Source organism: Herpailurus yagouaroundi, unplaced genomic scaffold (assembly GCF_014898765.1).
Source record: "Herpailurus yagouaroundi ecotype Mexico unplaced genomic scaffold, PumYag 162, whole genome shotgun sequence".
Lineage (NCBI taxonomy): Eukaryota > Metazoa > Chordata > Mammalia > Carnivora > Felidae > Herpailurus > Herpailurus yagouaroundi.
In genome coordinates, this window is record NW_024412403.1 from 73,353,996 (window position 1) to 73,367,086 (window position 13,091).

At 35.6% G+C, this 13,091-nt stretch overlaps 1 protein-coding gene and 1 pseudogene across 29 annotated transcripts in view; both read right to left on the reverse strand.

Moving 5' to 3' along the window:
- DLG1 (discs large MAGUK scaffold protein 1) overlaps positions 1-13,091 on the reverse strand; it is a 275,437-nt gene that overhangs the window by 7,835 nt on the left and 254,511 nt on the right. For all 29 annotated transcript variants that reach the window (XM_040484886.1, XM_040484885.1, XM_040484907.1 and 26 more), the window contains one exon: positions 7,422-7,531. In XM_040484886.1, coding sequence (XP_040340820.1) covers positions 7,422-7,531 — 110 coding nt within the window. The remainder of the gene's footprint in view (positions 1-7,421; positions 7,532-13,091) is intronic.
- On the reverse strand, positions 10,207-10,307 carry LOC121036608 (uncharacterized; annotated as a pseudogene).

A 13,091-nucleotide genomic window follows, 5' to 3' on the forward strand; every position in this document is an offset into this window, starting at 1 on the left:
GCTCTATTCATGTTGTTGCAAATGACAAGATTTTCTTTTTTTTATGGCTGAATAACATTCCACTTTATATACATACCACCTTTTTTTAATCTATTCATCTATTGATGGACACTAGGGCTGCTTATATAGTTTGGCTACTGTAAATAATGCTGCAATAAACATAGGGGTGCACTCGTGCACATATCCCTTTGAATTAGTGTTTTTGTATATTTTGGATAAATACCCAGTAGTGTGATTCTTGGATAATAGGGCAGTTCTGTTTTTAATGTTTTGAGAAACCTGCATACTGTTTCCCACAATGGTTGTACCAATTTGCATTCCCACCAACAGGGCATGAGGGTTCCTTTTTCCTGCACATGATTATCAACATTTGTTTCTTGTTTTTGATTTTAGCCATTCTGACAGGTGTGAGATGATATCTCACTGTAGTTTTGTATTCCATTGGTCTTATATATGTGTTTATACCAACAGCACAAGTTTTGGTTACTGTAGCTTTGTAGAGAATTATGAAATCAGGAAGTCTGAATCTTCAAGTTTGTTGTTCTTTTAAGACTGTTTTGGCTATCTGGGGTGGGGGGGAGGGTCTCTTGACATTTCATATGTATTTTAGTATGGGCTTTTCAATTTCTATTTTTAAAAAAATTTTAATGTTTATTTATTTTTGAGATTGAGAGAGACAGCACAAGTAGGGGAGGGACAGAGACAGAGGGAGACACAGAATCTAAAGCAGGCTCCAGGCTCTGAGCTGTCAGCACAGAGCCCGACGCGGGGCTTGAACCCACGAACTATGAGATCGTGACCTGAGCTAAAGTGGGACACTTAACTGACTGAGCCACCCAGGCACCCTGGGTTTTTCTATTTCTGCCAAAAATGTCATTAAGATTTTGATAGACATTGCACTGAATCTGTAGATCACTTTGGGTAGCACTGACATTTTAACGACATTAAATCTTCTAATCCATGAACATGAGAAATGTCTCCATTTATTTATATCTTCTTTATTTTCTTTCAGCTATGTTTTGTAGTTTTCACTGTACGTGTTTTTCTTTCATTTCCTTGGTTAATTCTTAAGTATTTTGTTCTTTTTGATGTTATTGTAATTGGAATTGTTTTTGTAATTTCCTTTTCAGATTGTTCATTGTCCACATATAGAAATGTAACTGGTTTTTGTGTTGACTCTGTATGCTGCTATTTTGCTGAATTTATTTATTAGTTCTAATAGTTTTTATGTGCAGTCCTTAGGGTTTTCTACATATAAGATCATATCATCTGCAAATGGATAATAATTTTATTTCTTCCCTTTCAATTTGGATGCCTTTTATTTTTCTTGCTTAATTCCTCTGGCTAGTATTTCCAGTACCTATGTTGAACAGAAGTGGTAAAAGTAGGCATCCTTGCTTTGTTCCTGCTCTTAGAGAAACAGCTTTCAGTCTTTCACTGTTCCGTATGATGTTTGCTGTGGGTTTTTCACACATGGCTTTTATTATGTAGAGGTAGTTTCCTTCTATTATTTTGTTAAGTGTTCTTAATCATGAAAGGGTATTGAATGCTGCCAAATGTCTTTTTTTCCCTTTTTTAAGGTAATTTTTTACACCCAAGGTGGGGCTTGAACTCACGACCCTGAGAGTCACATGCTGTACCAAATAAGCCAGCCAGATGTCCCTGTCAGATGCCTTTTCTGCACCAACTGAAATGATCATGTGTTTTTTCCTTCATTTTTGTTTCCTTCATTGTGTTGTTATATTATGTTGATTAATTTTCATGTCAAACCACCCTTGTATTCCAGGAATAAAACCACTTGGTAATGGTGTATAATCTTCTTAATATTTTGGTGAGTTCTATTTGCTAGTATTTTGGTGAAGACTTTTGCATCAGTGTTCATAAGAGATACTGGTCTGTAGTTTTTTTGTACTATGTTTCCTTCTCTTGTATTATGTATCTCTTTCTCTTCATTTTTTTGAAAAGTCTGAGGAGGATTATTGGCATTAGTTCTCTAAATGTTTGTAAAATTTACCAGGGAAACCATTAGCTCCAGGGGGCTTTTCCTTGTTGGGAGGTTTGATCACTGATTCAATCTCTTTAGTAGTTATAGGTCTATTCACATTTTGTATTTCTTTTTGATTTAGTCTTGGCAGGTTTGTGTTTCTAGGAATTTGTCCATCTAATTTATATAATTTTTTGGTGCACAATTGTTTATAGTACTCTTATAATCCTTTTTATTTCTGTAGAATCACTGTCTTTTTAGATTTTAGGAATTTAAATATTTTTTTCTCCCTTTAGTCCACCTAGCTAACAGGTTGTCCTTTTGTTCTAATAATCAACTTTTGGTTTCACTGATTTTCGCTACTGTTTTTTATTCTTTTGTTGATCTCTGCTCTAATCTTTATTATTTCCTTCCTTATGTTAGTTTTGAGTATAGATTGTTCTTTTTCTAGGGGTAGGGGCTTGCAACAATGGGTATCTGCCTCCATGTCTGCACTTCCACAACCAGAAGAAGCAATCAGCTATTTGAGCACAGTTCTCTAAAATTTGGGGAACCGAATCCTTATTGCCCACCACCTTGGCCCCCACAAACTGCTCAAGAAAGGCATGTGTGGCCCTGCTATGGGGTGAAGGTGGGGATATGGGTAGCTGCTACCAGGTTAAAAGCTGAGATTAACGAAAATGAACCATTTAAAACTTCCCCTAGAAGCTGCAAGCCTTCAAGACTGCTGCATTTCAGAGTAGTTACTTCTGACAGATTCTGTTAAGTCCAATTGCTCTCTAGGTGGGGAAGTGTATTCCTGGTGGTTCCTACTCCACCTTCTCTCTAGCTCCACCACTGGTTAATTTTTAAATGTTTACCTAACCTTGCATTCTTGAATAAATCCAACTTGGTGGTTATATTTTATCTTATTAAAAAAAATTAACTGTTGAACTCAATTTGTTTATATTTTGGTAAGGATTTTTCCATCTATATTCATGTTAAGATTGGCTTATCATAATTCATTTCCTTATCATATTCATTTATTTTTCATAAAATTAATTGAAGAATCTGGGTAAGATCTGCATTACTAAGCTTTTGGCAGAATTTAGTAAGTTCTGTTGGCCTAGTGTTTTATTTCTGGGAAGGTTTTTCTTTTTTTTTTTTTTTAATTTTTTTTTTTCAACGTTTATTTATTTTTGGGACAGAGAGAGACAGAGCATGAACGGGGGAGGGGCAGACAGAGAGGGAGCCACAGAATCGGAAACAGGCTCCAGGCTCTGAGCCATCAGCCCAGAGCCCGACGCGGGACTCGAACTCACGGACCGCTAGATCGTGACCTGGCTGAAGTTGGACGCTTAACCAACTGTGCCACCCAGGCGCCCCTCTGGGAAGGTTTTTCATAACAAAGTTAAGTTCTTTAATAAGTTTAGGACTAGCTTTTCTATTTTTTTTTCCTTTTCTATTTCTTAAGACTTTTTTGAAGTTTTTTTTTTAAGTATAACCTTCAAACATAGAAGACATTCGTAAATATATACCTTGATGAATTTTTACCAACTTACACTTACCTGTGTATCATCTAGTACCTAGATCAAGATACAGGATATTATACCAGCAATCCAAAATTTGGATGTGCTCTTTCCAGTCACTACCTACCCTCAGAGTAACCTCCATTTGACTTCTAAAGCAATGATTAAGTTTGGAATCACAGAATATGTATAAATACACACATATGTGTGTGTGTGTGTGTGTATATATATACACACACACACACACACACACACACATATATACACACACACACACACACATATATACACACATATGTATACACACATACATATATATATACACACATATGTATATATGTGTGTGTGTGTGTGTGTGTGTGTGTATGTCCGGATTTTTTTACTCAAAATATGTTTATGAGATTCTTCTATACTTTTGTGTGCAGTTGGGAGATTGCTCATTCTCATTACTGTAGAATATTTCATTGTGTGAATTTATGTATTCACTGAGACATTTGGATAATGTTTTTGGTTACTTTCAACAGTTCTTCTATCAGCAATATAGTACATGTCTTTGGTGAACACATGTAAACATTTCTGTTGAGTATATACAGTTTTAGGAGATACTGTAAACAGTTTACCAATGTGGATATGCCAATTGATAACTCCTTATCAGTGCAATGAGTTTCATTTGTTCCATATCCTTGCTAATGATAGATGTTTTCTGTCCTTTTTTTTTTTTTTTTTTTAGCTATTTTGGTGTGGGGGCTAGTATATGACATTATGTTTTTGTTTTTTTTTTTTTAAGTAGGCTCCATGCCCAATGTGGGCCTTGAACTCAGGACCCTGAGAACAAGACCGCATGCTCTACCAATGGAGCCAGCCAGGTACCCCAAGGTTATTTATTTATTTATTTATTAAGTTCTATTTATTTATTTTGAGAGAGACAGAGCAAGAGAAAAGAGAGTGCATGTGTGCGTGCATAAACCAGAGGGGGTTGCAAAGAGGAGAGACAGGATCCCAACCCAAGCAGGCTCTGCACCATCAGCGCAGAGCCTGATGTGGGGCTCAAACTCAGGAACCATGAAATCATGGTTCCTGAGCCAAGGTCGAGTTGGACACTTAATCAACTGTGCTGCCCAGGCACCCCACAACATTATGGTTTTAATTTGCATTTCCATGTTTAATTGAGCACCATTTCTTATGTTTATTCATTATTTGGATATACCCTTTTGTGAAGTGTCCAAGTTCTTTGATCATTTTATTTGATGCGTAGTAATATTTCCATTTTCATCCCTGGTATTATTTATGCCTTCTTTATTTTCTTTTTTTAACCTTTGTTATTAATGGCTTATAATATTTTTAAAGAAAACATTTTTCATTTTGGTGACCCTGTTTCCATGTTTGTTTTCTATTTCATTACATTTCTACCTTCTTTGGGTTTTACTTTTTTTTTCCTAATTTCTCAAAACTTTAGATTTTTAATATCTATTTGATTTCCTATATTCTTTCCTAATATTTAAGGCTGTGGATTTTCCATTATTAAGGCTATTGCATTTTCCAAGTTCATTCACTTGACAATTTCATTACCATTTAGTTCAAAATATTTATTAACTTATGCTGTGATTTCTTCTTTGGCCCATCCAGAAGTACAATGCTTAATTTCCAAATATATGGGAATTTTCTAGTGATATTTTAATTATTGATTTCTATTTTAATTTCACCATGATCAGACAATGTTTGTTTCCAATCACTGAAATTTGTGGCTTAGCATATGATTAGGCTTGGTAACTGTTCTATGTGTACTGGAAATTAATGTGTAAATTCTTCAGATATTGAATGCAATGTTTTTTACATATGTCAGTTAGGTAAGGTTTTTACTTTGTGCTGTTCTATATACATACTGATTTTTTGTTTTATTATTCTATTAGTTCCTGACTGACATGTTAAGTTCTCCCACTATGATTCTGTATTTTTTTCTTTTATAGTTATCAATTTATGCTTTACATATTTTGAGACTATATTATTAAGTACAAATGTATGTATGAATATACCTTCCTGATTGGGTCAACCTTTCATTTTTACGAAATGTCCATCTTATCTCTAGTAATGATTTCTTGCCTTTAGGTATATGTTGATAGCAATATAAACCAGCTTACTTTTGGTTAATGTTTGCATGGTATATCTTTTTTCTAGTCTCTCACTTTCAGCTTTTCCATAGCCTAATATCTAAGGTGTGTCTTATGAAAGCAACATGTAGTTGATGGGTATCATAACACACGATTCTAAAATATGGCACCTTGGCCTGCTGACTATTTTAAGCTTAAAGGAATTTGAAAGATGGCAGGTATATGAAGGACTCTGATCTTCCCCAAGGCGGGTCAAGATCCTCATGTGAGAGGTGGTATTCTTATACTTGAAGGAAATAGGCACCCTTATCTCCAAAGATGGAGGGATACTGAGAGGAATTTGAACACAAAGGCCTTGCTAAATTTCCCTAGTTTGCTATTCTTAGCTCATATTCTTTGGTACTATGACATTTTCCCAAGACTGTCCATTTGTCATCAAACCTAGTATAAAAATGATCAGGTTTAACTGTTTCTTTGGGTCTTCCTTTACTTATGAATGCTCCCATGTCACATAAAAGTTGAATTTAATAAATTTTGTATGTGACTCTTTCGTTACAGAGGTCCAAGTGAAAACCTAGTAGAGGGAAAGAAATTTTTTCCTCTCCTACAAATCAGCATATAGTTATTTATTTTTACTTCCACCATTCTGACAATCTTTGTATTTAAAAAATTAAAAAAAAATGTTTATTTATTTTTGATGGGGAGAGAGACAGAGTGTGAGAGGGGGAAGGGCAGAAGAGAGGGAGACACAGAATCTGAAGCAGGATCCAGGCTCTGAGTTGTCAGCATGGAACCGGATGCAGGGTTTGAACTCACAAGCTGTGAGATCATGACCTAAGCTGAAGTAAGAAGCTTAACCGACTGAGCCACCCAGGTGCCCCACAATCTTTGTATTTTAATCAGACCACTTAGTCTAGCATTAAGTTAATGAAAAATGTACTTGGGTTCATTTAAAGCATCTTACTGTCTGGGGTGCATGGGTAGTTCAGTTGGTTAAGGGTCTGACTCTTGATTTTGGCTCAGGTCATAATCTTGAGGTTGTGGGACTGAGCCCTGCATTGGGCTCTGCACTGAGCATGGAGCCTGCTTGGGATTCTCTCTCTCCCTCTCTCTCTCTGCCCCTCCCCCTGCTTGTGCTTGCTCACTTTCTCTCTCAAAATAAATAAATAAACTTAAAAAAAAAATAAAGGGGGTGCCTGGGTGGCTCAGTTGGTTAAGCGTCCGACTTTGGCTCAGGTCATGATCTCCTGGTTCGTGAGTTCAAGCCCTGCATTGGGCTCTGGGCTGACAGCTTGGAGTCTGGAGCCTGCTTTGGATTCTGTGTCTCCCTCTCTCTCTGCCCCTCCCCCGCTCACTCTATCTCAAAAATAAACAAACATTAAAAAAAAAAAAGGCATCTCAGTGTCTGTATCCTTGTCCCATCTGTTCTGTTTCTATTTGCTCTTTCCTATCTTTTAGTTTTATTTACATTCGATTTCTGCCCTCTATTATAAATAGGTATACATTATTTTATCTTTTTAGTGGTTACCCAGAACTACACTGCCCCATTCAGTAATTATTAGCCACATGTGACCATTCAGACTTAAAATTCTAATACATATTACCTTATACTTTAGTATATTAATGTTGATGATGATGATAGGTGTCTTACAGAACGCTTATTTAATCCTCACAATAACCATATGAGGAGGGTATATACTACTATTTCCATTTTACAGATAAGGGAACGGAGACACAGGGAAGATAAGTAAATTACCCAATATAATAAGTAACAGACTGGATTTGTACTTAGAGACTTGTGCCTTAGGCATTTACACTTACATGATATTTTCCATGGATTTGGGTTTAATAAAAATGGAGATTGGGTAAAGTTGTGCAATCTGTAATCTCTTTATGGCATTTCCAGAGACATCGAGGATACAATGTTTGCCCTAAAATAGAGGAAATAAAGAAGAAAAACAAGTGAACTAAGTATTTTCAATCATTTCAAAGGTACATTTCCTACAGGTACAAAACATGGATTATGATATGTTTGGATCCTGTTCACTTTAAGCAAACTTGTCATTTCTGTTAGCAAATTTCAGAGGGGAAATGAAGACAATGAATGATGACTATGAATAATTAATTTTCCATTTTCAAATATTACATTTAAAAAGGAATGAAAATACAGTTCCCTTACTCCTAGCTTTCATAGATCGGTCTCCAAATGGCAACCAATATGGGGTTCCTAACTTATTTTACCAAGAAAAATAAAACACCCTAAACACCTAATAAACCACCTTACTACAACCACCATTTCATAAAACAATACATAATCGACAAGAGGGAAAATACCTAAAGTGAAGAAGAATCTTTAAAACTGAATAAATTGAAATTTATAAAACCTTATATACCACTAATTTATTTCTCATTTTATTGGGGACTTTAACACAAACTGGCAATTGGGGACCCCACTTCTGGATTTAAGACACTTTTCTGAAATGCTTAAATTCACTTACAAAGGCCATTTGGATTTTTAATAAAGATGAGTGTGTTCATGTTAAATAGGGTAGTAATCATAACTTATCAAATAGATTTTATTATATTTTAAATTACATACTGCCTCATCATGCATTTTATAATCTAAGGGCTTAAGTGTACTTCAATAAACAATTTCAATTTAGTAGGGATATTTAAAATAAAAAATTTAATACTGTATAAGACTTCAAACATATAGAAAATAATAGACACAGGGAACCTGGGTGGCTTAGTTGATTAAGCGTCTGACTTTTGACTTCAGCTCAAGTTATGATTTCACAATTTATGAGTTTGAGCCACACGTTGGACTCTGTGCTGATAGTGTGGAGCCTGCTTGGGATTCTGTCTCTCTCCCCTTCTCTCTGCCCCTCTACTGCCTGCATGCATGCTCTCTCTTAAAAAATACTCAAAAAAAAAAAATTAAAAAAAAAAAGAAAATACACACATATGTACCCACTATCTATTTTTATTAGACATTAATATTTTATGTGATTGCTCAGGAATTAAAAAAATGCTATGCTGAAACATTAACATTGTATCATGTTTATTTTATTCCTCTCTATATACATACAAAACAATCTGAGAGTAAATTGCAGACATAATACTTCACCCCCTATTTCCTAAAAATAATGACATCTCTTATATAATCACAGTATAATTTCAGTTGGCCACCTAATGTCCTTTAGTACTAAAGAAAAAAAAGTTCCTGGTTCAGGATCCAATCCAAGATCATACATTGCATTTGGTTGTAATGTCTCTTTAGTCTGTCAATCTGGCATAGTTCTTCAGTCTTTGTCTTTCACGATCTTGGTATTTTTGAAGACTACAGATTATTTTCTTTTTTCAAAGAATATGCCTCAACCCTGGTGTACCTGATATTTCCCATGCTACACATTTTGGCAGGAATACCACAGAAGTGATGCTGTATCCTTCTCAATTCATCATATCAAGAGGCATATAATATCTATTTGTCCCATTACTATGCTAGTGATGTTAATTTTGATCACTTGTTTAAGGTTTTATCTGCCACGTTCATTATAAAATTACAATTTTTTCCTTTGTAACTGGTAAGTATTTGGGGGGAGGATTTGTTGAGATGTAAATACCCTGTTGCTCATAAGATATTAATTCACTCACTAATTTTAGCAAACATTGATAGTTCTTGTTTGAACTATTATTATGAACAATTATTACCACGGTGGTTGTCCAGGGAGATCTCCCAATATCATCATTCTTCCTATCTTTATTAGATATTCTAATGTTAAGGCAAAGCTTTCCCTTCTATCAGTTTATTTATTTATTCATGTACTTATTGGTACCATTATGGATTCTTGGATCCTTATTTTATTCTTTTTTATTTTAACTTGTTTTATTTTTTATTTTTTTAAATTTACATCCAAATTAGCATATAGTGCAACAATGATTTCAGGAGTAGATTCCTTAGTGCCCATTACCCATTTAGCCCACGCCCCCCCACAACCCCTCCCATAACCCTCAGTTTGTTCTCCATATTTATTAGTCTCCTCCGTTTTGTTCCCCTCCCTGTTTTTATATTATTTTTGTTTCCCTCCCCTTATGTTCATCTGTTTTGTCTCTTAAAAGTCCTCATATGAGTGAAGTCATGATTTTTGTCTCTGACTAATTTGACTTAGCATAATACCCTCCAGTTCCATCCACGTAGTTGCAGATGGCAAGATTTCATTCTTTTTGATTGCCAAGTAATACTCCACACACACATATATAGCACATCTTCTTTATCCATTCATTCATCGATGGACATCTGGGCTCTTTCCATACTTTGGCTATTGTTGATAGTACTGCTATAAACATGGGGGTGCATGTGTCCCTTCGAAACAGCACATCTGTATCTCTTGGATAAATGCCTAGTAGTGCAATTGCTGGGTCGCAGGCTAGCTCTATTTTCAGTTTTCTGAGGAACCTCCATACTGTTTTCCAGAGTGGCTGCACCAGCTTGGATTCCCACTTATTTTATTCTTTATGTTATAATTAGTTATAACCATTTAAACATTCAAATTATCCCAGACTTGGCCACTTGGGGGCTCCACAGGCTGGCTTCTGTGTCTTTTTGACATATCCATATTATTCTTTGTGTGATATCCTTGAGCAGGAGCCATGCTAACCTTCTCTGTATACTTCTAATTTTAGTATATGTGCAGCCGAAGTGAGCACCACATCTTAATTTTATATACGGATAACCTTACTCTAGTTTTTTTTAAGTGACTTTCATTTTATAATTGTCTTTAATTTTATAATACTTTATAATCTATTTTACAAAATAAATTTTATGATAGATTTTGTATGGTTTCCCAGGTATACTACTATCTGAAAATCTAGCTAGTTTTACTTCCCCCCCAATTCAATGCTGGTCTAACAGCATTGACTAATGCCTCAAGTACAATGAATACCTTGGGTACAATGTTGAATAGTAGTGGAGATAACAGACATCCTTGCTTTGTTCTTCAACATAATGGAATTTCCTCGTATTTTGCCTTGTATTTTTCCCATTAAATATTTAAAAGAATACGTATTCATCCATTCATCCATCTAAATCTCTCTTTATTTATCTCTACACCCCACGTGGGACTTGAACTCATGACCTGGAAATCAAGAGTCACATGCTCTTTTGACTGAGTCAGCCAAGTGCCCCATCTTCTTTTCTTTTTTAAAAGTAACACCAATCTCTGTATTTTTAAGTTTTTCTTCCCCCTGGTAAGGTACTGAATTCTACCAAAAGATTTGTAGGCATCTGGAAATTTTTGATTTTTCTCTTTAGATCTGTGGTAGATTATATTGATGAATTTTCTAACTTTGAGCTGACCTTAAATTTCTTTAAGGTCATAACCATTTGGTTATGGGTCATAACCCATTTGGTTATGGTGTATTAGTTTTGCAACGTGCTATGGGATTCTGTTTCCTAAAATATTTAATGTTTTTGCATTAGTATTTGTGATATTGGTCTATGATTTTTTCTGTCTTTAGCTGGCTTAGATATCAATATTATACTTGCTTCATAAAAAGAATGCTCTTGAACAGTTTGTAGAGCTTTAGAACAGTCTAACCTTTGGGATTAGATAGAATTCTCCTGTGAAGCCATCTGTGCCTGGTGCTCTTTGTGGGTGGGGTAGTTCCTTGATAATGTGCTCTATTTCTTCTAAAGAAAGCTTTCCATTTCTGACAGGTCAATTTTGGTATACCATAGTTTTCTAAAAAATTTCCATTGCAACCAAGTTTTTCCCCCCTCATGTTTCTTTATTTTGACAGAGAGAGAAATAGAGACTGATCAGGGGAGGGGCAGAGAAAGAGGGAGACAGAATCTCAAGCAGGTTCTTCACTGTCAGCACAGAGCCTGATGCGGGGCTTGAACTCACGAACTGTGAGATCATGACCTGAGCTAAAATCAAGAGTCGGACGCTTAACCAACTGAGCCACCGAGGTGCCCTGCAACCAAGTTTGAAATTTATTTATATACAAACACCTGCATGGCTCAGTTGGTCCAACTCTTGGTTTTGGCTCAGGTCATTATCTCATGGTTTCATGAGTTTGAGCCCCACATCAGGCTCTGTGCTGGCAGTGCAGAACCTACTTGGGATTTTCTCTCTCTCCCTCTCTGTCTCTGCCCCTCCACCACTTGTGCTTTCTCTGTCTCTCAAAATAAACAAACTTAAAAAATATTATTTATATACAGATATAGAAAGTAGTCTTGTGATTTCCTCTTATTTCAATGGTATGTTCCCTTGTCATTTCCTGTTTCTATTACTTGTTATTTTTCTTCTTAAAAAATTCAGGTCAACTCATGGTTTGTCTATTGTGTTAACTTTTTCTAGATTTTCTACTTTTCTATTTTCTACCTTAAATTCTTAAAAAAATTTTTTTATTAATTACTTTTATTGTAAAAAAGAATATATGTGAGTTGACAATTCAGAAAGGATATAGTAGGGGTGCATGGGTGAGCATGGGCTCAGTCAGTTAAGTGTCCCATTCTTGATCTCAGCTCAGGTCATGATCTCAATTCGTGAGAACCACTGGTCTGCTTTCTGTTATTAGAGATTATAGTTGTATGAACGTATGTTCTCTTTTCTCCAGAAGTGGATCATATGGTAGGTGTATGTTTAAACTCTTTTTCAAAGTGGTTGTTATGTTTTTATTTTCTCACCCAGAAAAGTCTATGAGAGTTCCGATTGCTCTATAGCTCTGTCAAAGCTTGGTAATTCTGATGGGTGTGTAGTGGCACCTAATTATGGTTTCAATTTGCATTTCCCTAATGACTGATTATGATGGATGTCTTTTCATGTTTTTATTGGCCATTTGTATATCTTCTTTAGAGAAATGTCTTTTTAAATACTTTGCCCATTAGAAAACTTTTTTATATACTAGATTGAAGAGTAGTAATTATGAACAAGTAACTAAAATGTATGAGGAGACTAAAGGAAGACAGGGGTTACTTTGGTTAAATTTGTTTGTAAAAATTTAACTTGGAATGTTCTTTCCCTCCAGATGCAGGGGAGGGTCTGTTACATATGGGAGTTTGATCTCCTGTTTTCAGGAGGAAAAGGGGAAATCATTGTGCCTTTCTTACACCTGTTGTTTTTCAAGTGCCTTTAGCTCAAAATAGTCAATATATCAAACTGGCGTATTTTGGGGTGGCATATTCTGAGCCCACTCTAAGCCCTGTGTCACCCTCAGTCTCACTCTGGGGAACTCAGGTGGGCTTTAGAGTTGGTGTACAAGGTGATGGTAACAGCCTGTGGTGGGGTGTGAGGAAGTCAAAATGTGCACAAGAGTAAAACCAACTCAAAACTCTACCTTTGTACCAATGGTTACCAGAGGGGAGGTGGGTATGTGGGTGGGTGAAACAGGTGAGGGGATTAAAGAGCACACTTACCACGATGACCATAGAGTAATATATGGAATTGTTGAATTACCATATTGTACACCTGAAGCTAATATAACACT